Consider the following 25,798-nt stretch of genomic DNA (forward strand, 5'->3'; position numbering starts at 1 on the left):
ATTTATTGTATTTTATGGTACAGTCTGCAACTTTCTGCAGGTAAAATAAATGTACATACATGTGTATATTTATGTCAGGCCATACTAAATGTGTAACTTCATTAGCGTCCAGGTTTATGCGGTTTTATCTCCCCAGTGTGTTTGGTTTAATTGAAATTATCAAAAAGGAACTAAACACGATGGTGCTGATTGTAAGGCCGCACTCCGGTTGAGGTATAATAGTTCAAAAAAAGTCAGCTGAGAATGAGTCAACGCGACATCATTTCAAGGGGTTTTAAAGATGTTTTAAAACCTGTAGAAATACAGTTAAAACTATTTCCCCCCGTTTTGAACCGACTAAACAAACAGCTCTGTGGTGCTACCTGGCTAGCAAACGTAACCGTTTGACCCCATGCTAATTACTTGCAGCTCCTGTCTGTGCTGCCACTTAACATGACCTGTAATGGATTTCATTCATGATTACTGCAATTAATTTTCTTATGCTTTTCTCACGCCTCCAGCGTATAATGAGTTTTTGTCTAATTTGTTGTCACCAACAAATGAAATAACTGTCAAGTCGGTAGGCCTCATTGTATGATTTGGCTTCAATTATGTTGAAAATAAGGAAGTTTCACTTCCACTTTTTTTTTTTTTTTTTGAAACTGCTTCAGTTTGACCCTTGACCACTCCGGCAACTATTCTACGCTTTAACTTCCAGCCCCCCGGCTCGCTTTGTGTTACAGGCCAGATTTTAAAATGCCGAAATGGCCAGTGGCAATGCGATGATGGAAGCTGTGTCCCAGATTTCTGGAGATGTGATGGTGATGCGGACTGTCTGGATGGATCTGATGAGATGGACTGCATTGGTTAGTGTGGTGGACTCTGCTTTTAGCCATGAAGAGAGAAAAATAAAAAATATCTATATATATGCTGATTTAAAAATTGCTTTGATTTCCCTCAATGTTTTTTTTTTCCCTGTTAATGCTGCTCTATATATTTTACCTCAATCTCTATTTTCAGTGAGTCGTAGTACATAATCAGAGGACACAGTAATTTTTTTCAAGAAGTAATACCTTTCACAATATCCCACCCCTATGTTCCAAGAATGTCCGCCAGGTCAGGTTCGATGTGTGGACTCTGCAAGCTGTGTTGATGTTTCAGTCCAGTGTAGTGGACAAAGCCAGTGTCCAAATGGCTCTGATAACTGCACTGTGACTGAGGACTGTTTGATGTCGGACTGGACCTGTCAAAACAGCATCTGTATCCCCAAAGAGCTGGTCTGCAATGGGCAGAATGACTGCCTTGATAACTCTGATGAAGAGAACTGCGGTAAGAATGAAATGTTCCATTACTTGAAAATTAAAACCACCCCAAGATGGGAAGTAAGGGGTGGGAGGATTGTGATGTGGTATTACAGTGTAAATTTTCTGCTTTTGTCAGTTTTGTGTGGCAATGAGGAGATACAATGTCCTGACGGAAGATGTTTGTCTGCTGAAGAGAGGTGTGATGGAAAAATTCATTGCTCAGATGCTAGTGATGAACCCATAACCTGTGGTACATTTCCATCTTTTTTCATATTAAAACTATGTGACAGTCAAATGGCAATTGTGAAATGGACTTCTGTCATGTTAAGCTGGGGTTTCATATTGCATCTTCTGCAGGTCGGATCTGCTCGATGAATAATGGGGGATGCAGCCATCTTTGTGTTGATCAACCCTGGGGGGTGTTGTGTGGCTGTCCCGATGGATATACTCTGTCTAATGGAACTGTCTGCAAAGGTGAGGGGCTGATTGTTCCACAAGCTTTTACTCTCAAAAGTTAAACATTGTTTGTTTTTAAAAGTCCTGCGTAATGAATACATTAAACCCCCAGATAGTAAAATCAAGTCATATTTTTCTGGCCTATAAGGGCCATGAACCAAGATTGGTTCATATACAATTGTTAGAGCAAACATAAAGGGCCCTATAAGGACCTGCAGGTGTAATCATTTTTACAGTTGTGTGACTGACAAGCTTCTAAAACTAGAACTCAATTTCTCCACAGATCTGGATGAATGTGCTGTCCCTTTTAGTTCATGTATGCATCGCTGTATCAACACAATTGGATCTTACTATTGCCAGTGTGAAGACGGTTTCACACTGGTTGACAGTTTTTGTCAATTTACAGGTAGTATTTTTTCTTATGAGAACTGAATATTTTGAAAAAATTAAGCATTCATAGCCAAAAACACAGATGTCTTGTGTTGTAATGGTAGCTATTATTGCCATCGGCTGCATTAAAAAAAAAAAAAAAAAAAAACTTCTGTAGTGTTTTCTTATCCTTAAAGGATGAGTTTATACATTTCAAATTCAAATAATTTTGTGGTAATTTCTAATTTGAATGATTGAAGCAAGTTTACGAACAGCAAAAATGTACTAGTGTCTCAGGTGTATTTTTGCAAAACAACCCATGTTCTGTTTTCTGAAAATTATAAATGGATCCAGGTAATGCTACCAAACTGCTGATGGTGAACGGTGGATCTATTGGCCTCCTGAATGTAAAGTCACAAGAGCTGGAAATAATCCAAAACCTAAAGTTTGAGCCGGTGGCCTTGACATTTGACATTTCCCGAGGCTGGTACTACTGGGCTGACAACAAGGGGAGCATTTACAGAACTCAAGGGCAGAACATCTGGATGATCTATTCTGGTCGGCATAATTATTTTTCACTTGTCTTAGCATTTACAGTAACCGCTAATTCTCTTTGTTGGAGATACAGATATTCATTCTGGGTCACATATGCTGGATAATTAATTGAATGTAATGACGGGCCTGCATGCATCCCATTAAACATGGGATTTCCCAAAATGATATCCGGACCAACCAATAGCAATGTGAACAATTTCACAACAGTCTGTGTACTACATTTGTAAGGAATGGCTATTTTCATGTCTTTCGAGGTTTTATGGAGGGGCAGATGGTTTATCTGTTAACTGATTGGTACCCTCCTTTGTATTAACATGGACAAAGTAATATATTTAATTTGGTATTTCTACAGTGAGTTTATAGAAAAGGACAAGGTACAATATACATTGTATGTTTATCTGATCAAATTTCCAAAAGTACTGGAAATGTAGAAATATTCGTAGATATTTTCACAGTGCTAGAATATACTTAAAAAAACACCAATTTGATGTGTAAATGTATTATTGAGGCATTTGGCACCTGAACTTATTTATGTAAAAAGCAAATTAATGATTTTGACGCAGCTTTATTTAGTAGGCGGTCATGATTTTTCTTTTTACCCCTAACTCCTCCTATAGGAGAGCTTGGAATCAAAGGACTGGCTTGTGATTGGCTGAATGGAAACCTTTTCTGGACAAATCAGAGAACAGAGTCTATCTACATGCTGGCTGATGATGGGATAAGTTATACTTCAGTGTTGAGCAAAAACATCCGCCCGTCAGAGTTGGTACTTATACCTGTGGAGAGGTATGTCTCATTTTAATCCCCCCAGCCTCCAGAAGGCAGGGGACAATATTTTTTTTTTTTTTTTTTTTTTTTTTTTTATTAATGAGACTTTGTAAGAGTTAATTCTCCAGACATGTCAGAAAACCTACATATGAATACACTAAAATGAAGAGATGAGATACCGGTGATGGAAATTCTTGGTCTCTACCTTGCAGTTCAATGTTTTGGATCAATACTGGCCCCAAAGAGAGGGTCACGATAGAGAAGTCATGGATGGATGGGTCAGACAGACGCTCCCTGGCAGTGCTCACGGCTCAATCTGCCCATAGCCTGACTGCTGATGTGGCAGCCAGGAGGCTTTACTGGATCAGTGACTTCAAGAAGGCAAGGAGAAACTTTAAACTTATTTTCTAGTTTGGCACTCAGGCCGATAAAGTCTAGCACTGCTTTAAGATTTTATGCTCCTGCACTAAAGAAAATGTGATCAATTAGTGGCATTCAGCAATTTAAAAAAAAAAAGCAAGCTTGTAGAATTGTGCTGTGTTAACACATTTTTAAGATTAGTATGTAATTGTCTGTCTGTCTGCACTGTGCTGAAGCTGTTGTAAGAAAACTGCGCCGAATAAGGTTCCTCTGTGACCCGGAAAGTGATTGGCCAATTTTCCAATCATGAAAAACCTATGGAAAATGAGACGTTCAAGTGTCCCAGACATTTTTTTTTCTCTGCGCTCTTACTTTTGCATGAACATAAAAGGGTTTAAAATAATGACCATGGTTGTTTGTCACTGGGTCTTCAATGTGCATCAGAGACACTTCTCTGGGTATAAACGGTTAGTTTGGATTATTTGGGGATTTTAGAGTTTTAATTTGTGTTCACCCAGGGGGATGCAGTTCATTAGTTGGTGTGAGAGAATAGGATGTTGAAAATGTGGTTAGATGGAGGAAGTTGCTTTGCTGTGGTCATCCCTGAAAGGAGAAGCTGAAAGAATAAGAATTGGTGTGTTTGTCTGATTCTGCAATTTATACGATGGTGAAAATTGAACTGAAATTTTAATTTTAACATAACTCACTGTCGCATTTTGTTTTTGTAATTTCAGCCGTTAAATGGCAGGGTTGAGATTTCTCTACTTTTTGAGCAATATCTTCATAATATATAGGTAAAATATGAATCTTGCATAGATTAGGGACCAAAATTATTATTATTATTTTTTTAATGTATTTAGTGCCTAAAACCAATTTGGATTTCCTGGTTTTGTTAACGCCATACTATAATCCCTGTCTTGCAATTGTATGCTACAAATCTCGATGTGAAGGCACTGTTGTGTATTGAGAAAATAGCATGTCATGACAAAATTAACTCAAGTATTCCTTTCAGTCTATAGAGACAGTGAAGGTGGATGGGACTGGTCGCTACACCTTCCCTGGACAATTCAATAGAAGACTTGCTGTGGGTCTTGCTGTATTTGACAGTACCTTCTTCTGGGTGGATGACAAAGGACTCTGGCGGGCTCCTCAGACCCAACTGAGCCAGAGGAAGTTCATCTGGAAGTCTATATTGCCAGTTTTTAAAATTTACCATGAGCTACAGCAGCCTCAAGGTGCAATGGGTGATTTTTTTTTTTTTTTTTTTTTTTTTTTAATGCTGAAGCCGTTGTTTTCATATTAATCTAAAATACTCTTAATTGGAAACCTGTTCACGCTGTCCTTGAGTAGAATAGATGCAACAATAGAATTTACAAGTTGTATAATGTTAATTGTTTTTCAACTATTCTTCAGAGATATACAACTTTTTTATGGAGAAAAATTTCTTGTCAATTAAGGTACTTCTGCATGTGTCAAGACTCCATGTCAAATGTGCTTGCTGACTAATAGCAAACCTAATGGATTCACGTGTGCTTGTCCGAAGTCCAAAGTGCAGTTGTTTGATGAGACATGTGACAGTAAGTTTTTATATTTTGTTTTTCCATTAAAAGTCTAAACCAAAGGGGGCCAAAGTTTTTGTTTGCTGTATTTCTAATTACTTTCATTATAGAAATTTGCTGCATCTACTTGACTTGTCTCACGCAGAATAATTTGTTCTGTGGGAACAGGAAGAAATGGTAACTAAAAAAAACTTGTATAAAAACCAGTAAATAATATAACTATTTATATCTTGGCCATGGTCTATGTTCCAGTGTTTTGTTTTTTTCCTCCTGATTTTGGTTTGAATATATTCAAACCTTGTTTATGAATTTGAGTTTTTGTTGGTTCCCCCCCCCCCCCCCCCCCCTTGGCATATTCTGTCACTATGGGGTTAGCTTTCTGTAACGGTATACCATATCATGGCAGTCAGCATGAATGTATCTTTTTGTCCCACAGATCCAAGGTTTCTATATGCAACCGTTGGCAATATCAACCTACTGGAGTTTAAAGAAGGAGAATATATTGACAAACGGCTCCTCATGTCCGACGACCGCATTTTATCATTTGATGTAGACTTTTCTAGAGACCTGCTGTACTGGAACAACCAAAGTGGTAATCTCAAATGCTCCAGCCTAATCCATGAAAAGATCAAGCTTGTGCCAATTCCTCTGCTGAGTAAGTAATATTTTTTTCGAAAGGTTATGAAAATATACATTGAGATTCTTATAGCTAGGTTTCTACTGTAAGTAATAAGGATATGTTGTCCATTGCTCACTTAATTAGCCTGATAAGGCATGACAGAGGGTCGTTGCTTTTTGTATTCTAGTCTTTTTAATAAAGGTTGACCAGAGGAGTGGAAATCTTTACTGGGTTTCCTTGGATCAAACCAGCATTGGTACCTCTAAAGCTGATAATCCTTACCCTGAGCAGTTGTACAAGACAACCCAAAAGATTCAAGACTTTTATCTTGACTGGTTGAGGGGTGAGATTCTATGGCTGGAGAAGGACCATATTCTCACCATGAGCATCAGGGGAGGCAACGTACGAGAGCTGCTGCGCTCAACAGGAGCGGTCCTTGGAACCATCACCTTTGATATCAGGGCAAATAGTTTGTTATGGAACTCAAAAGCGGGAGGTATGGGAGTCCGTTCTCACTTACAATGTATAATGTAGCAGGGACATGTCAATAATTGCATGATGTGGCAAATTAACTTTCTGCTGCATTTCCTAAGGAGCACTTGTTTTCACTTTTATAGGCCTGATGACAATGAGTTTGGTTCAGGAGAGAAAACATGGAGCTGGAAGTAGATGGAATGTGTCCGGCTCTGTCATTAGTGCCTATGAGCCTTTCCTTTTGTCCTTTTCCAATAATGTCATGAAACTGTGGGATCGGCGTGATGGGGGGCTCATTGAATCTGTGCAAGTAGCACGATATGTGTCCAGTGCTATAGCTGCTCTCGGGGACATCGAAACAGGTTGGCCAAAGTTGTCTGAGAAAAGACATACATTCTGATAAATGTTAGTGTATTCAACATTTTGTTGTCTTTTTGTTTCAACTAAGCTTTGTTGTGAACGCTTATTGTCGACTCATCTACAATTCATGTCCTAGGTTCCCTTGAACAGACTGTGACAAAAGCGAACATGAACTTGGCACCTGCGATGACCACTCCTGTCTTGCCTTCGTGCATCAGCCCCTCTGTGCTCTGTCCTCTTACTACTTTTCACATCTGCATTACGCCAAACCAGTTTTGCGACGGACATAAGGACTGTCCCAATGGTTTTGATGAACAAACCTGTGTGAAAAGCTGTCCCTCTAAAAGTAGGTCATCAATTTGCTAATTCACTCTTGTATATGCAAGAGAAGCTTCATGGTGTTTTCCATACTCTCCTTACAGATGACTTTCGCTGCAAAGACAGTCGTAGCTGTGTTTCACAAAGTCTGGTGTGTGATGGGCGCTCACACTGCCATGATGGGTCCGATGAGGTCAACTGTCCAACTGTCGGTTCTTCTGCAGCTCCCGAAAACAGCCTGAGGTGTCGAACAGGCTCCAGACTGTGTCAGGATAGGACTGAGTGTGTGCTGCTCAGTCATGTCTGTGATGGAGAAATAGATTGTCAGGATGGATCTGATGAAGCCGGTTGTGGTGAGTTTTGATACGGTTTCTTTTTCAGGTAGATGACCCATTGCTTGGAAGAGAAACCAAATACAGTGTTTTCAATATGGTAGTTTTAATGTTCAGTTTGAGGTGCAGTTAACCTGATTTGACCTTGTGTAATATCTGTAGATGCCAAAGAGACCTCAGCTACCACTGTTGCAGGGGCTCCAAATTTATATCCATCTTCTCTGACTGTTGAAACCTTCAAACAACCTACAACCCCACTCCTTTGCACCAGTCCCTCCTTTCTGTGCCCAGACTCCTCTTTATGTATCAAATCCACCCAGCTGTGTGATGGAAGGAGGAACTGTCCTGATGGATCTGACGAAAATTGTGTCAAAAGATGTCCCATTAAGAGTAAGCAGTCAAGCTTTCAGCAAATGTACTTTTTATGTGGTTTGGCACCTTTTTATAAACTAAATAAAACTGTTTGCTCTTTTGGTAAATAATGTATTCCTATACCTTCCATAGCTGACTTCCGCTGCCAGGACCGCCGTAGCTGTATTTCACAAAGTCTGGTGTGTGATGGGCGCTCACACTGCCACGATGGGTCAGATGAGGTCAACTGTCCTAGTATGGGTTCTCCAGCAGCTCCCGCAAACACCTTGAGGTGTCGCGCAGGCTCTAGACTGTGTCAGGATGGGACTGAGTGTGTGCTCCTCAGTCATATATGTGATGGAGAAATAGATTGTCAGGATGGATCTGATGAAGACGGTTGTGGTGAGTTTTGATAGTTTCTTTTTCAGGTTAATGTCACTTTGCTCGGAAAAATATTCACTGTTTCCAATAGGATAGTTAATTGTTAGTGAGTTTACCTGATCTGACCTTGTGTAATACTTGTAGGTGCCGAAGAGACTCCAACTGCCACTGTTGCTGAGATTCCAAATCTGTATCCATCACCGCAGCCTGTCGAAACCTTAAACCAACCTCCAACCCCGTCACCCTGTACCAGTCCCTCTTTTTTGTGCCCCGATTCCTCTTTATGTATCAAGTCAACCCAACTGTGTGATGGAAGGAGGGACTGTCCTGATGGCTCTGATGAAAACTGTGTCAAAAGATGCCCCATTAAGAGTAAGCAGTCAAACTTGTAGCTATGAGCTTAATTTTTGTGATTTGGTACCTTTTTAATAAATAAAATGTTTAGGTCTTTGAGTAAAACCTGAAAAGTGTAATTTTCTTCCGAAATCTACTATAGCTGACTTCCGCTGCAAGGACCGTCGTAGCTGTGTTTCACAAAGTCTGGTGTGTGATGGGCGCTCAAACTGCCATGATGGGTCGGATGAGGTAAACTGTCCAAGTGTCAGTTCTCCTGTAACTCCTACAAACACCTTAAGGTGTCGCACAGGCTCCAGACTGTGTCAGGATGGGACTGAGTGTGTGCTCCTCAGTCATGTCTGTGATGGAGAAAAAGATTGTCAGGACGGATCAGATGAAGATAGTTGCGGTGAGTTTAATATTTTTTTTTCAGGTTAAACTTCCAACTGCTTGGAGAAATATTCTCTTCAATCATCAAATAATCAGCCTTCAATGACATTGTGTAATATTCGTAGATGCAGGAGAGACTACAACTGTTGGAGGGATTTCAAATTATAAGCCATCTCCTCCACCTGTCACAACCTTCAAACAACCTCCAGCCCCGCCACTCTGCACTAGTCCCGCTGTTCTGTGTCCAGACTCATCTTTATGTATCAAGTCAACCCAGCTGTGTGATGGAAGGAGGGACTGCCCTGATGGATCAGATGAAAACTGTGTCAAAAGATGTTCCATTAAGAGTAAGCAGTCAAGCTTTTAGCAAGAATGTACATTTTTGTGGTTTGGTACCTTATTATAAATTAAATACAACAGTAAGCTCTTTTAATTACAACTGAAAAAAATTAATTCCTCCACCGTCCGTAGCTGACTTCCGCTGCAAGGACCGCCGTAGCTGTGTGTCACAAAGTCTGGTGTGTGATGGGCGCTCGCACTGCCATGATGGATCAGATGAGGTCAACTGTCCAAGTGTCAGTTCTCCTTTAGCTTCCACAAACACCTTGAGGTGTCGCACCGGCTCCAGACTGTGTCAGGACGGGACTGAATGTGTGCTCCTCAGTCATATATGTGATGGAGAAAAAGACTGTCAGGATGGATCTGATGAAGATGATTGCAGTGAGTTTAGTATCTTTCAAGAGAAATTACCTGTTTGCAAAAGAAACGTTATCTTCAATCATAGAATGCAGAATTAACCTACTCTGACCTCATGTGTAATATTGTAGACGCAGGAGAAACTACAATTGTTGGAGAAATTCCACATTTTAAGCCATCCCCTCCACCTGTTGAACCCTCAAAACAACCTCTGACCCTGCCGCCATGCAACAGTCCATCCTTTTTGTGCCCGGACTCTTCTTTATGTATCAAATCAAGCCAGATATGTGATGGAAGGAGGGACTGCCCTGATGGATCTGATGAAAACTGTGTCAAAAGATGTCCTATGAAGAGTAAGCCTTCAAGCTTGTAGCTATGATCTTGATTTTTGTGGTTTGGTACTTTTTATAGATTAAAACAGTTAGCTCTGTTAGTCACAGCTGAAAAAATAAGTAATTCCCACATCTTCCACAGCTGACTTCCGCTGCAAGGACCGCCGTAGCTGTGTTTCCCAAAGTCTGGTGTGTGATGGGCGCTCACACTGCCACGATGGATCAGATGAGGTCAACTGTCCAAGTGTCCGTTCTGCTGCAGCTTCCGCAAACACCTTGAGGTGTCGCACCGGCTCCAGACTGTGTCAGGACGGAACTGAGTGTGTGCTCCTAAGTCATGTCTGTGATGGAGAAATAGATTGTCAGGATGGATCTGATGAAGACGGTTGCAGTGAGTTTAGTATCTTTCAAGAGAAATTAACGGTTTCCAAAAGAAATGTTCTCTTCAATCATAGAATGCAAAATTAACCTATTCTGACATTGTGTAATATTGCAGAAGAGACTACGATTGTTGTAGAAATTCCACATTTGAAGTCATCTCCTCCACCTGTTGAAGCCTCAAAACAACCTCTGACCCTGCCCAGCTGCACCAGTCCATCCTTTTTGTGCCCAGACTCTTCTTTATGTATCAAGTCTGCCCAACTGTGTGATGGAAGGAGGGACTGCCCTGATGGATCTGATGAAAACTGTGTCAAAAGATGTCCGATGAAGAGTAAGCAGTCGAGCTTGTAGCTACGATCTTGACGTTTGTGGTTTGGTACTTTTTTCTAAATTAAAACTGTTAGCTCTTTTAGTCAAAGCTGAAAGATAAGTATTCCAACATCTTCCATAGCTGACTTCCGCTGCCAGGACCGCCGTAGCTGTGTTTCACAAAGTCTGGTGTGTGATGGGCGCTCACACTGCCATGATGGATCAGATGAGGTCAACTGTCCAAGCGTCCGTTCTGCTGCAGCTTCTGCAAACACCTTGAGGTGTCGCACAGGCTCCAGACTGTGTCAGGATGGGACGGAGTGTGTGCTCTTCAGTCATATATGTGATGGAGAGAGAGATTGTCAGGATGGATCTGATGAAGACGGTTGCAGTGAGTTTAGTATCTTTCAAGAGAAATTAACTGTTTGCAAAAGAAATGTTCTCTTCAATCATAGAATGCAGAATTAACCTACTCTGACCTCTTGTGTAATATTGTAGATGCAGGAGAGACTACAGTTGTTGGAGAAATTCCACATTTGAAGTCATCTCCTCCACCTGTTGAAGCCTCAAAACAACCTCCGACCCTGCCGCCATGCAACAGTCCATCCTTTTTTTGCCCGGACTCTTCTTTATGTATCAAATCAAGCCAGATATGTGATGGAAGGAGGGACTGCCCTGATGGATCTGATGAAAACTGTGTCAAAAGATGTCCTATGAAGAGTAAGCCTTCAAGCTTGTAGCTATGATCTTGATTATGTAGTTTGGCACTTTTTATAAATTAAAACAGTTAGCTCTGTTAGTCACAGCTGAAAAAAAAATAACTCCCACATCTTCCATAGCTGACTTCCGCTGCAAGGACCGCCGTAGCTGTGTTTCCCAAAGTCTGGTGTGTGATGGGCGCTCACACTGTCACGATGGGTCAGATGAGGTCAACTGTCCTAGTATGGGTTCTCCAGCAGCTCCCACAAACACCTTGAGGTGTCGCACAGGCTCCAGACTGTGCCAGGATGGAACTGAATGTGTGCTCTTCAGTCATGTCTGTGATGGAGAGAGGGATTGCCAGGATGGATCAGATGAAGATGGATGTGGTGAGTTGTGTGGATTTTTTTTATTTTTGTTTATCAGCCATCCCAACCTTTTAGTTATGGACCAGTTTCCCATAAGATAGTGTGTGGGCCAGACTTTAAAATGGGGAAAGAATATGACCACCATAAACTTTAAAAGTGTATTTTTAAAATAAAACCCAGACCTTCATTTTCTACTATTCGGTGCAACCTGGCACCACATGGCCAGTAACGATTCAGATGACATGAACTAGTCATTTGAGATGACCCAGTGCTGATCGATGACAAACACTATTTCCAGTGTCTATAGTATAAGTTCTATAAATAAGGGGGGGGATGCGCACAGGCTTGTTTTAATGGAGACATTTCTGCTGTTAAACTTTGCGCAGAGATGGCAACGGGCAGTATTGCAACACTTCCTCAGTCAAACACACCCTCTTCGCCTGTTACACCTATTAATTCGCCTGCTATGAAGCCACCTTGTGCGCGACCCCGAGTTATGTGCCCAGATTCATCTTCATGCATCCTGGTAACACAGCTGTGTGATGGAAGTAGAGACTGCCTTGATGGATCTGATGAGGACTGTTTAGAAAGATGCCCTTCTGCAAGTAAGCTTGAATTTTTGATGTGGAGACTACAATTCCTCTGCCAGAGAAGTCACTTTTGTTACCTTCACAATACGTTTAATTCTCCTCTTTTCAAGATCAATTTATGTGCAAGGACCGACGGAGCTGCATCTCCCTCAGTTTGGTGTGTGATGGACGCTCCCATTGCAATGATGGCACAGATGAGATTGGCTGTTCAACAATCACTGCAGCTCCAGCAAATATCTTGAAGTGCCGAAGGGACTCCAAGCCATGCAATGATGGCACAGAATGTGTCTTTTACAGTCATCTTTGTGATGGAGAGAGAGATTGTCCGGATGGATCTGATGAACTAGGATGCCAAGAAACCTGCAAACAAGGTTGTATTACTGTTTCTTTGACACTCTGAAATAACATCATGTTCAGTCAGATTATAAAGCAGCCAACTGTGAAAATTGCAAGTCTATGAAAAAACACACCACGTCTTTGATTTACAACCTTTCTTACATTGTCCTCTCTGTATCCCAGATGAATTTCAGTGCGCTCATGGGAAGAATTGCATCCCTGCAGCTCAGGTATGTAATGGGAAAGCAGATTGTCGTGATCAATCTGATGAACTGAACTGCTGGGAAAAAACGAGGATCTGCGAGCATCGCTGTTCTGATGGCAAGCGCTGCATCCCAAAGAAGTTCCTGTGTGATGGGGAGAAAGACTGTGTGGACGGCACAGATGAGGTGGGCTGTGGTAAGTATTTGAGACGTATCTATCGGTGGAAAATTACATGGCTATCATGGATCGAGACATTTCATGTCAGTACTTTTATATTGGTATAAAGCCAAAGTAACGGAAGATGATATAACATGTCCCCTTCATTTGTGACTGTCATTGGAAAGGTGCGGTGATGACATGATTTAATTGATTTTAAGAATTCTCATTTCTAGACAATGTGACAGCTTCCGCAGAACCTCCTGCCAGTATTCGTCCCAAACAGTGCATCACTCCTTCAGTTCTGTGTCCAGGGTCCTCAATCTGTATCTCTCAAAAACAGCTGTGTGATGGAAAAATGGACTGCCCTGATGCTTTTGATGAGAGTAATTGTATATTCCAGTGTAAAAATCCAGGCAAGTTGGATTTCTATTGTAAACAAAACAGAAGCCATAGACTGCATCTGTGACAAATTATTGATGGCATTAACTTTTAGTTTAATTGTAAAGTAGCACTATATGAAATCTTAACATTAATGCCTTTTTTCTGTGTGTCAGGTGATTTCTTGTGCAGTGACAAGAGAAAGTGCATTCCCAGAGTGCAGGTTTGCGATGGGTTTGCTCACTGTCCTGACAACTCTGATGAAAGGCTGTGTAAATCAGAAGATCGTACTGCCCCCTGTAAGCCTATCATGGGAGGAAAAAAATCATCCTATGCGAATGTCTTAATAACCCCCTCCACTCTTGTGTTTCTACCTAGTTTCCCACAAATTCACGACCAGCGCCAGATCAACCCCTCTCCACTGTCGCACAGGTTTCAAGCCATGTAAAGATGGCTTGGAATGTGTGATGTACAGCCATGTGTGTGATGGGGAGATTGACTGTGCTGATGGATCCGATGAAGAGAGTTGTGTAGCTCAGTGCAAAGCAGGTTTGTTTCCACAAAGATAAAGTTGAGTCATTAAGGAACTCTTGTCAGTATATCAAGGATTTTATACATATATTTTTTTTTTTTTCTTAAATAGAAGAGTTCCTTTGTTCTCACGGAAATAGATGCATTCTAAAGGTCCAGGTGTGTGATGGGCAGTATGATTGTCAGGACCAATCAGATGAAATTAACTGTTTAAGTCTGAGCGAGGGCTGTGATCACCACTGTGACAACAACACTCGCTGCCTGCCAAAGACCTTTCTATGTGATAGTGAGAAAGACTGTGCTGATGGTTCAGATGAAGAAAAGTGTGGTGGGTGGCCTTTTGTTGTCGCAGCATTTATCACAAGTTATATCCAGTAGCAGGTGATCCATATTTTGCTTTTTTTCTTAAAAGGTAATATGGCCTGTTTAATGGACCAATTTCGCTGCACTAGTGGTCAGTGTGTGTCTGAAGCTCTTAAGTGTGATGGATATGCAGACTGCAATGACCGTTCTGATGAGGTGGACTGCACAAGACCCCCGCGTTGCATGACACAGCTCCGTTGTCCACACAGTCATGAGTGTCTCCAGAAAGAGTGGCTGTGTGATGGTGAGGAAGACTGCACAGATGGCTCAGATGAAAAGGTAAAAGGACTGGTTCTGCTAAGAGGTGCCTGAGACGTTTAGAATTTTGTGTTTGTACATCTGGATTAATTTTATTCAATGGAATAAGGGAATGTGATTTGAACTTGGTGTGATTTGTATCCAGAACTGCATGGTAACGCCTGCTAACTGCAGAGAACACCAGTGGCCATGTGAAGGCAGCAGTCAGTGCATTCCACAATCCTGGAGATGTGATGGGAAAGAGGACTGCCACAATAGCATGGATGAGTATAAATGTGAGATAGTTTAGCTTTTGCCAGTAAAGACCTGCAGAGCAAGTGCCAAAGGTATAGACCCTTAGCTCGCTTGACAAGTCACCAGAAGCTACTTTAAAATTAAAGGACCATTTTATTTCCCATAGCCAGTCAGATACAAAAAATTAAGTCTTCAAAATTTATAGGGCTCATTGCTATGTGGGGAAATATTGATTTAAACTGCTGCAACTATACAAAATGTAACCCATTAGTGTGTTGGATTTCTACCCATCTTCTTGTGAATGATGTACTTAAAAAGGAAAAAAACAAATCTCCAGGACAAAAACCACACTAATCCTCCCGACTCAGAGGTGAAAGTATCTGGCAGACTCTCCTCTCCAGCACCCATGAGAAGGCCTGTCCAAGGAGACTGAAGAGAGGATCTACCCCTGTGGTGCATGCAATGTTGCAAAGGCATGTCAGCCAGGCACCCCCTGTACTGGGTGGACCTCATCCACCCTCAGGGCCTTGCCACTGAGGGTCTCTTTAAATAATTCCGCAACTTCAGCCCCGGAAATTGGGGACCCCACCCTAAAATCCTGACTTTTGGCCAGAATTTCCTTGAAGCCCTCTGAAGTAATCCTCCATGGACCTCTCACACCCAAATGTTTACCTTGGCAGCCACCAAAGCCTCATGCCGCTTGGCTTCCTTCACTTCAACGGCATCTCTTGAGCCTTGGTTTGTCTGGTCTCTCATCTTGGACCTATTTGCCTTAGTGACCTTTCCAGGGTCATAACGCCCCTCATAACTTAGCTGTTGGGATCACTGGAATGTGCAAACTCTTCCACCCCAATAAGGAAGCGACCCGTGGAGAGGCATCTTATTGTTGTTCATACATTTAGTAATGGTATGCATACTATTGTTAAACAGTTAAATATTACTCATACAATGAAAATTCCCCAGAGAAAAAAGTGGGATAATAATCTCAAATAATGCGTTGGGGAGAAATACTTTTTATTCTGATAAATATTTTAATATTTTTAATATTTTAATATTTAACTGGTTCTAGAATGTTATTAACCTTTTTTTTGTTCCTCTCTTCTCCCCCAGGTAAAAAGAGAAACTGCCCCTCTCACCTTTACCAGTGTGGCAGTGGTGAGTGTGTGGAACCAAGGCTGGTGTGTAATAGCTTGACCAATTGCGCGGACAGCTCCGATGAGGGTGTGGGATGCACTGAGCATAACTGCTCTAGTCCATCGGCTCCTAGATGTGACAACTACTGCGTTAACACCCCAAATGGACTGGTCAGTATAGAACTCATCTGTAAATTCAGATTTCACTCTGTTTTGTTTTTTGCAAAGTTCCAAACTTGTCGCACTGAGAAAATTGTTCGGCATATCGGGTACCATTGCCGGTTTGAAAATGGACGTTTGCACCATTTTCGCAGCGATGCTACTGTGCTGCTGGTTTCACTCTACATCCCAGTGATATGATGACCTGTGTGGACATTGATGAGTGCAGGTCACTGCAGGAGAGAATTTGCAAACATATTTGTGTCAACACTCTTGGGTCTTTCAAATGTCACTGCCACCCTGGCTTTTACCTTGAGCCTGACAACAAAAGCTGTAAGCCAAGAGGTAAGCAAGTATACATGAGCAAGGATTGTTCCTTGCATAAGTAAATTTGGATGTCTGCTGTGCCATATTTTGCCTTTCTCTACAAATATTGAGCATCATATTTTATCACAGCTATATGTTTAACTTTACTGAGGCTGTGTCAATCCACCTAAAAGGTCCTAGAATGACCTGAGCTAACTATTGTTTTTCCATTACTGTGTTTTGCCCAACAAAAAGTGGTGTATTTCTAGCATAAGTGTGAATGCACATGACTCTGGTATTCCCCTATACATGATCAAGTGGTAATTGAGCATCAGAACTATCTATGGAAAGCTCAATGAGTTGATTATGAATGCTGTAGTGACCAAAATGAAATAAGTCAGAGCTGAGAAAATTCCGAGACTATGCATTTTCAATCATTGCAGCATTTGTAAGAGAACAAATCAAGCGCCTTTCATTAGGGGGCCTGCTGAACTCCTGGCATTTCATTTTTCCAATTTCCACTTTGACAAATACAGTAGCTTCCATTTACCTGGAGCTAATGAGGAGCAGAAATGCTATAGAACGAGACATTTTGGATAGCAAAATGGCTGCTCTGAAAGCATTAAAACCAGAAATGAATGAAAAGCTACTTCTACAAAAACAAGGCTTTTAGGCTTTGTCTGTCAATGAAGTGGGTCAGACTCTATGTTCTGTCATAATTCTGTGGTTGTCTCCATCTGTAGATGAGCCACTGCTCCTGGCATCAGTACAGTCAGAGCTGTTAGTCATGGGTGTCCATAGTGGCACCCTACGCCTTCTTTCCTCTGCTAGTCGGCCAGTCTTCTCTCTGGATTACCACTGGGCTCATCAGAGAGTTTACTGGCTAAGCCCTGACTACCAAAGCATCCGCTGGACTGACATATCAAAACCTGACAGCAAAAGGACACTGATTAAAGGTAAAGGAATCTTAGGATATGCTAAATTCTAGGACAAAAAAACATATGTAACATGATATACTTGATTCAAAACTCCCCCAAGTTTTTCTCGAAACCTGACTCTCATTATGTGCGATCTCGTTACAGGGGTTAAGTCAGATTTCATTGCGGTGGATTGGGTTGGTAAAAATCTATACTGGGTGGACGGATTGGTCGGCCAGATTCTGGCAGTGCAGCTCCGTGATACCACAGCGTTGTCTCAGGATTACACTGTAGTCCTTCAAGATCTGGAGCAGCCAAGCTCACTTGTCCTGTTGTCACACAAAGGGTAAGAATCTCGGCATTTCAGTTTTTCCATATCCTGGGGTTATAAAGAATTCATAACAGAATTTAATTCTAGGTTCATGATGTGGTCGGAGATCGGGAGCACCCCACAGATCGAGCGGTCAGGGATGGATGGCACAAAGAGGAAGGTGGTGGTTAGCAGTGGCTTAAGCTGGCCCGTCAGTCTGACCTTTGACATATTAGATAACAGAGTGTACTGGGCTGATGAGAAGCTGCGCTGTATTGGCTCAGCGTCTTTCGACGGCGACAATGTCAAGGTATTTCAGTTTACTTAAAAGACAAAGGGTAACAATTGAGCTGCGTTTTGAAGGTTGATCCGCCCATCAGAGCGCCTCCTTTGTATGTTTGCTTTTCTTTAATGATATTTCATCAGCTAAAGCGGTGGTTTGTAACTTGAATCATCTCTTAGATCCTCCAGTTAGCTGAAACTCCGAGCCCATTCTCTGTGGCAGTCTTCAATAACCGGATTTTCTGGTCTGACACAAAGAGAAGAACTGTCCGCTCAGCTGACAAGAACTCGGGGAAGGATCAGATGGTTCTCCTAAAGAGACCAGGACAACCGTTTGGACTAAAAGTCAGCCATGTTCCAATGCAACAGTCTTAATTTCTCAAGATTTTTTTTTTTTTTAATTTTCATGCAATAACTGAGTGCCGAATTAAGTGTTAATTTTAAGTCTCTTCAATCCGCAGTTGATGCATGCTCTTTCCCAGCCGGTGACCTCGAACCCATGTGACCAACTGCGTTGCTCCCATCTCTGCCTGGTGGCCCCAGGACTCAAGAGCCGTACAGCAGACTTGGGCTCATCAGGGGCTCCTACAGCAGTTTGTAGATGTCCAAAAGGACTCCTACTTTCCAAGGACAAGATGTCCTGCTCCCTGCCTGTGGCGTCAATTTTCGTTCTCCTCCTTTCACGTACAACAGTCTATCAGGTGAAGGGTCTGTCTTGTTGAAATCTGATACACATTTGCCCTTTGCAATCTGGGTTTTGATTTCCACAATCTCCTTGTCTCTATCTTATGGTCACATGACTTGTAGATTTACTTGAACTCTACGCATCAGAATGGGGTTGCTCTCAAGAAAATGCCAAACAGCCGTGTGTTCGACCTTCCTGGTGTGATAGAGGCATCTTGCCTGGACATGGCTGTCCAAAGATTAGCCCTGTATGTTGCTGATCGTGGGACTGGATCTGTTACTGTGCTAAAAATGAGCGAGCCAAGTCAGAGAACAGGATTGATACCTGCTGCCCAAGCTCTAAAGCTTAAGGTACAAATGTTCACTCTCAAGCTCCATATGATTTTAATCATTTAAAAGATATGTGCCACTAACTATTATGACATTGGATCATAACTATGCTTTCATATAAGCCATGTTGGGTTTCATTCTTGTTTTCTGGTATCCAAAAGGATGACTCCGTTACAGCTTTGGCAGTTGACTGGGTAACCTCCAACCTCTACTGGAGTAGCACCAACAAGCCTGATGTCCATGTGACATCCTTTTTAAATGGCTACACAACCTCCCTCCTGTTTGGACCAATAAGGGTAAAGCTGGCTGGATATTTATCTCTTTCAAATCCACTATATAATGCCCTGCAGTACCAACATGATCCATTTTCCATACCATTTATGATTCAATTTTCATTTTTTTCAAAGTGTCTTCTTGCGCTCAAATTATTATATTTGCAGAGTCATTTTGGGAGGAGTTCAAGCTCAAACCAAAAGTTCACTTTGAATTATCAGCTGTTTAATTGTAATTAGTCAGCAGATTTTACCTGGCCTTTCTTTTATCCTTAAGATCAATATTGTCAAAGGTTTCGTTGGACAGATAGATTTTCCTCAGTATCCAAATTGCAATGGAAAAAATTACAATGAAAATAGTTTGTGCATAAAAATAGGTTACTTAGATGTCCATATTTGCTACACCACTCTTTCCCCTGTAGCGTGCGTGCGTGCGTGCGTGCGTGCGTGCGTGCGTGCGTGCGTGCGTGCGTGCGTGCGTGCGTGCGTGCGCATACACTCACACACACACTAATCTAAATGTCTGTCTTTTTAAGGGAACAGTGTCCATTGCACTGCATCCCCCCACAGGTCGACTCTGCTACACAGCCGTGGTCATGGCAGGTGGAAAGAGCCACACATGGATAAACTGTGCATGGATGGATGGCCGTAACAAGGCGGCATTATGGAAGAAATCAAGCATTCCCACCTCACTGGTCTTTTCCAATAAAGGAACCATAATATACTGGGCAGACAAAGGTCAGGACACTAACTTCATAATATATTTTTTACACTATTTTTTTTTTTTATGTCCCTATTTTTATTTTAGGTGAAGATACGGTCAGCTCTATTGGATTGGATGGCTCAGGCTATAGACAATATAAAACTGGACCAGGTCTAATTTTTTTTACATTTATTGAAGACATGCTTCTTTGGAGCACCATTGACAAAGGTAAGGATGAATGCACATGCTTTCAAGTTATTTTGGAATACTTTGCAGCATGAATTAAGATTAATTTCAGAACACATATCCAAAGCTTTTTAGCTGGTGTAATGGGGCCTGTTAAATTGTTTGAATTTCCAGTGTATTTTCCCTGTTCTTGAACTTCCAACATTAAATGACACAAGAGGCTAATGTAACAAATTTCATCAAGCCCTCCCTTTATAAACCTTTTATAACAATAATTATTCGTTTTTTATATACTAATTATAATAATGATAAACCTTCATTAATTCCTCGTGGGGATATTCATTCTCTGCAATTACCCCATCATGGATGAACCATGAGCACTTAGATCCCGTCCATCAGTACCAGGGGAGCAGTTAGGGTTCAGCGTCTTGCTCAGCACCCTTCGATACACTAGGAGGAGCCGCCCCCAAATACACATTGCATTTAGCTCCTCACCCAATAGCTTCATACATACAAGTGGAAGGACTGTAGAATCTGAGTAATTGTTTTTCCTACATCTTTGGCTTTCAACCTTTGCAGATGTAACCAAACTGTGGTTCAGCAATGGACTTCAGCCTAAACAGCTGTGGTTTGAGACAAAAACTAGCTTAGTAGAGATCCGAGCCTACAGCAACAGTAGTCAATCAGGTAAGAGCTGTGGAAAGTAGTAAGGGTGGAATTGTTTTGTTTGAAGTAGAATAATACATGTAAAACGGCAAAAATCAGTGTCAACTAAAAGCACATATAAGGAAAAGCTGGTAGGATATCGAAACAATAATGTTAAACAGCGAAGAACAACAGAGTAAATAGACTCTACCAGTTTGATTTGCTCAAATAATAGCGAGAGTTTATGTTGATCATAAAATACTGTTGTGAATGGTTGAAATATATGTTTTAAAAATTTACTAACCTTTTGGCGCAAAGCTTCACATTGCAAAATCTCTGGCCACTCTTTCAAACAGGGTTTCAACTGTAAAAGTCATTGGAGCTGTTTTTAAAATTATATTGCGCAGTTGATCATCTTGTTAATGGACAAGAAAGGCACAGGGTTTAAGAGGTTCCTAAAAGTTTGCAAGCAGCCAGATTGTAAAGTGTGATGTGCACAGTTACTTTAGTGTGATTTTTTTTTTTTTTTTTTTTTTTTTTTAAAGTTACTCTTTGTCCCCCACTGACTTCACCAGGAACAAACCTGTGCTCCAGCAACAATGGAGGATGTGAACACCTGTGCCTGCCTAATCCAGAAGGTCGTACATGCAGGTGTGACCAGGAGTCCCACAGTGTTACTGCCACATCCTGTGCCCCATCCTCTCCTTGTCCCAATGGAGAAGATTCCTGCTCTGACAAAGGTATGAGCAGCTGCAAGTTCTGTCATGGATATCTAGACTGTTCTGACCAGTAAGATGTGCAGAATAACTCTCAATGTACTCAATTTCCCTATTGTTGTGAAGTTTCATCAAAATTGAAACTGAATTAGTGGTAAATTTTCTTAATACTATTTAACTTGATCTAACTTGGAATGAGGACCTTTAGTCCAATTTGGGAGCAATTGTTCGATTTATTCAAGCCCCACAGCAGAGTTAACATCTACACTAAATCAAAAGTAACTCCCACAAAGTTAGGCAGTATGTTATCATTGACCCATTGTCTTAAATATTCAATGTAATTGAAGTACTAGTCAATCTTTTCCTTTCGGCCTTTCCCTTCAGGGATCACCACAGCAAATCAACCTTCATCTAACCCTATTCTCTGTATCCTCTCACACCAACTAACTGCACATCCTCTCACTATGTCCATAAATCTTCTTTTTATTATTCCTCTAGACCTCCTGCCTGCCAGCTCCAGTTCAGTACCAGTCTACAAATATGTTCACTATCCCTCCTCTGTACATGACCAAACCATCTCCCTCCTCTCCAAAACCTCTAATATGGGCTGTCCCTCTGGACTTGTTCCTGATCCTATCCATCCTCATCACCCCCAAAGAGAACCTCAACATCTGTGACCTCCAGCTCGGCCTCTTGTCTTTTTATCATTGTCACTGTATGTAGACCATACAGCAACGCTAGTTTCACCATTGTCTTGTACACCTTTCCTTTCATTCTGGCTGATAGTCTTCTACGGCATAGTACCTCTGACACTTTGCCACCAGTTCCTTTACTCTGGACCATTGACCCAAAGTACTTGAAATCCAACTTCTTGATCTCCACTCCCTGTAGCCTCAACACCCGGGTTCCTCTCATTCACACGCACATTCCATCTTGCGGCGACTATCCTTCATTCCTCTCCAGAGCATACCTCCACCTCTTGATTTTCCTCAACTTGTTCCCTGCTCTCACTACAGATCATAATGTCATGTGCAAACATGGTCCATGGAGATTCCTGTCTAACCTAATCTGTCAGCCTTTCCATCACCACTGCAAACAAGAGGGGGCTCGGAGCTGATTCCTGATGAAATCCTACCTCAACTTTGAACTTCTTTGTTATGCCTACAGCACACCTCACCACTGTCTCACAGCTAGCATACATGTCCTGCACCAGTCTAACATACTTCTCTGCCACTACAGACTTCCTCATACAATTCCAGAGTTCCTGTCTCAGCATGCTATTTTAGTTCTACAAAGCGCAACGCAGCTCCCTCTGACCTTTTCTGTACTTCTGTTAGCATTCCCAAAGCAAACACTGCGTGTGTAGAACTGTAATAACCGGACTATTGAGTGAACCTGAATGTAAGCGCCATCAGCTAAAAATAAATGTGTACATATATAGGCTGCACTTGTCTGTAAGCCACAGGGGTCCATGTTGTAATGAGATATTTACACAGAAACATTTTTGTGAACTTAATTAGATTTTAGTAACATCCACAAATATGTACTGGAAATGCTTTTTTCCAAACAGTGTCCGTAACACTGCTGATGAAAAATATTGTGACGAGGCTAAATGTTTTAGCGGTTTGAAGCTAGTTAGGCTCCCAAAATCCATTAATAAGCTGCATAAATGTTTAAGCCGCAGTGTTCAAAGCATGTGGGGGAGGGGGAGTGTAGTGGCTCATAGTCCAGAAACCGTACTCTTTCTAGGCATGAAGCCATGCTGCTGCTCACAAATGCAGAGTTCTACTTTGTATAGTTTCCACTACTCTTTCCCATAACTTCATTTCATGGCTCATCAACTTTATCCCTCTATAGTTACCGCAATTCCGTACATGCCCCTTACTCTTAAAAATGGGCACCATCACGCTTCATCTCTATTCCTCAGGCATCTTCTCACTCGAAGATCCTGTTGAATAATCTCGCCAGAAACTCTACCGCTGCCTCTCCTCCACAGGTGTATCATCAGAACCAGCTTGCTTTCCACTCTTCATCCTCTTCAGTGCCTTCCTCACTTCACGAATCTCTGCTACTTTGTGGTCCATAATAGTCACCTCTTCTGCCCTTTCCTCTTTCATTTTCCGGTTTCATCAGCTCTTCAAAGTATTCTTTCCATCTTCCCATCACTCTTCTAGCATCCGCCACTTAATTTCCTCCTTATTACCTGGGCCTACTGTACATCATTCCATCACTATCTCTGTCTTGCCAATGTGTATAGAACATGCTCACTCCTTATTGACCAACTGAGTACACAAGTCATATGGCCTTTGTTTTGCCTTTGCTATCTATCTTTACCTTATGCTGTTTCTCCCTGTCCTCCTGTCTTTTCTCTTCAGTCCCCCCAGTGTCCCCCATTTTGTCCTCTGCTCTGTCTTTTGTCCTCTCAATCTTCTTGTCACCTCCAGAACATTAATCACAAACTCCTCCAAGAAAACTCCTTCCCCATTTCTCTTCCTGTCAGTACTGTGATAGTACAACTTAAAACCTGCTTCTAGTCTTGCTATCTTTCCACCTGGTCCCCTGGAAACAGTATATCCATATTCACATGTCTGGTTTTGGCACAACTTTTACACCAGATGCTCTTCCTGATGCAACCCTCTGGATTTATCCGGTCTTGGGACCAGCTCAGGGAGACACGGGCCCAAAGGCTGCATTTATTTAGTAGTCAATCACGTGACAAATTACCTGTTTTATTTATTTTTTCGTTTGTTTTTTTTAAGTCTGCCTTTTAGATCACCTGTCATGATGTGGACCTGTCTTGAAAATACAGTTATCAAACTCTATACGTAGCGTTCATTAAAAGACCCGTTCTGTTAATGTTTGGATGATTTCTCATCAATCCACAATTCAATGTCATTGCTCTGTAAATTTTTGATTAGCACCACGGTCTTGACAAAACAAGATAGCAATCAAATTATTGTACTTAGCAACTGATGTCTGTTTACAATTAATTCCCTGGTGTCTGCTCTATATTAAGTGCTAGAGATTAATTTGAGATGGTCTTTTTTTTGAGGTGCATTATCAGTGGATTGTCTTTTCAGGACCAGACATGAATATGGCGTCTTCGCAGTCCAAAGACAGGGGTGACCGCCTACCCCAGTCTTCCTCTCCTCACCCATATCCCCCGAAGGACATTGCTCTCCCTGTGAAAGAAGACTCTGCATTATGCAACCCCCAATATTGCAGTGGGCACGGCACCTGCATTACCGAGGACAAAGTGACTCGCTGCCAATGCAAGGCTGGTTACAAAGGAGAGCATTGTCGAGAGAGAGTAACTGGACAGAACCACGTTGCCGTTATCCTGGGTGTTTTCTGCCTCGTTGCTGCATTAACAGTAGCAGTTACAGTTTTCACAAAAAGGTGTGATCCCTTTGCACTTTGGAAATGAGTTTCTGCTGAAATTCAATGTACTGCATAGGAGTCATTTCACAGCACACTTGGGGGCTAAAAGGGAGAAGCTAAACCTCTTCATCCTTTTTCACTCTTGAACTTCATTACAGGTTATAGCTCAGTGATTAAGGTTTGGGGGTGTGCTCTTGTTTCAGAAACAGAACCTGGATATTTACAAGAGGCAAATCCACAGAGAAAGAAACGCTAATGGCCAACATGGGCTTGCCCTGTGAACAAGACTCTGACTGTGAGGTAAAATCTGCTGCAGGCACTTTTGCATTTAAGAATCTGAATCAAATTATCTACATACCAATTCCTGGTCCAGTGATCTCCCAGTATTTGCAATCTATATAATAAATATGGAAACAAGTAACATCACATTTTTAACCTGCTAGATACACCTCTGTCACTCAAACACTATTTAGAGCAGCACTAATTGAACATGTTGCTCATTGCCTTTCTAATGACATTGTGTTTGTGTTTAAAATTTAACTCTGGCAACCACATGTGTCACTGCCACGATAAGAATAGTTTACAATTGACCATGAACACTATCACTAAAAGTTTACATGCTCAAACATGGCAGCAATACCAAATATGTACTTATTTAACAAATATACATTGAATTGTTTTCATTCTCACAATTTGTTGGCTTCAATATCATTCAAATGTCCTCGTCTGTCCCCTTTTCTTCCAGGAGCTTGAATCCCCATCAGATGTGAGGAATCCCACGATAAGGACTCTCCAGCTTAAATAGACAATTCTAAATCTATTGATAAACATGACTGATGTAGCTCTTGGTCAGAGGCCTCAGACATCATGAATAAATGGCCATTCTTTGATACAGATCTGTTTAATCTGTACTCCTTTTTTTCTGGTAAACTGAATAACAGTCCAAAGTGTCTCTTTCACAAAGTCAAAGCCATTGGTAATTCTTGACAAATGAGTCTAAAAGAGTTGTATATGGCTTACTATTT

General features: G+C 41.5%; 1 protein-coding gene across 1 annotated transcript; it reads left to right on the forward strand.

Annotated features, from left to right (window-relative positions):
* Positions 1-432: 432 nt before the first annotated feature.
* Positions 433-25,578, forward strand: lrp13b (low-density lipoprotein receptor related-protein 13 b). The gene is given in 51 exon segments (XM_086153002.1): positions 433-439; positions 723-854; positions 1,084-1,308; positions 1,420-1,533; positions 1,641-1,757; positions 2,023-2,145; positions 2,463-2,666; positions 3,281-3,449; positions 3,644-3,812; positions 4,804-5,026; positions 5,249-5,368; positions 5,787-6,005; positions 6,157-6,465; positions 6,587-6,800; positions 6,992-7,149; positions 7,958-8,284; positions 8,414-8,557; positions 8,682-8,930; positions 9,037-9,258; positions 9,383-9,631; positions 9,766-9,960; positions 10,082-10,330; positions 10,436-10,651; positions 10,772-11,020; positions 11,128-11,349; positions 11,469-11,717; positions 12,083-12,301; positions 12,397-12,657; positions 12,806-13,021; positions 13,219-13,398; positions 13,540-13,650; positions 13,742-13,912; positions 14,007-14,222; positions 14,307-14,536; positions 14,661-14,790; positions 15,860-16,053; positions 16,197-16,386; positions 17,091-17,303; positions 17,430-17,610; positions 17,683-17,884; positions 18,037-18,201; positions 18,318-18,557; positions 18,664-18,891; positions 19,032-19,166; positions 19,679-19,880; positions 19,951-20,073; positions 20,611-20,718; positions 21,252-21,491; positions 24,479-24,791; positions 24,983-25,073; positions 25,519-25,578. Coding segments are annotated over 51 exon segments (9,693 nt in total).
* Positions 25,579-25,798: the final 220 nt, after the last annotated feature.

Source organism: Fistularia commersonii, chromosome 9, assembly GCF_037954325.1.
Source record: "Fistularia commersonii isolate RoL2024-O1a breed Wild chromosome 9, RoL_Fcom_v1.0, whole genome shotgun sequence".
Taxonomy (NCBI): domain Eukaryota; kingdom Metazoa; phylum Chordata; class Actinopteri; order Syngnathiformes; family Fistulariidae; genus Fistularia; species Fistularia commersonii.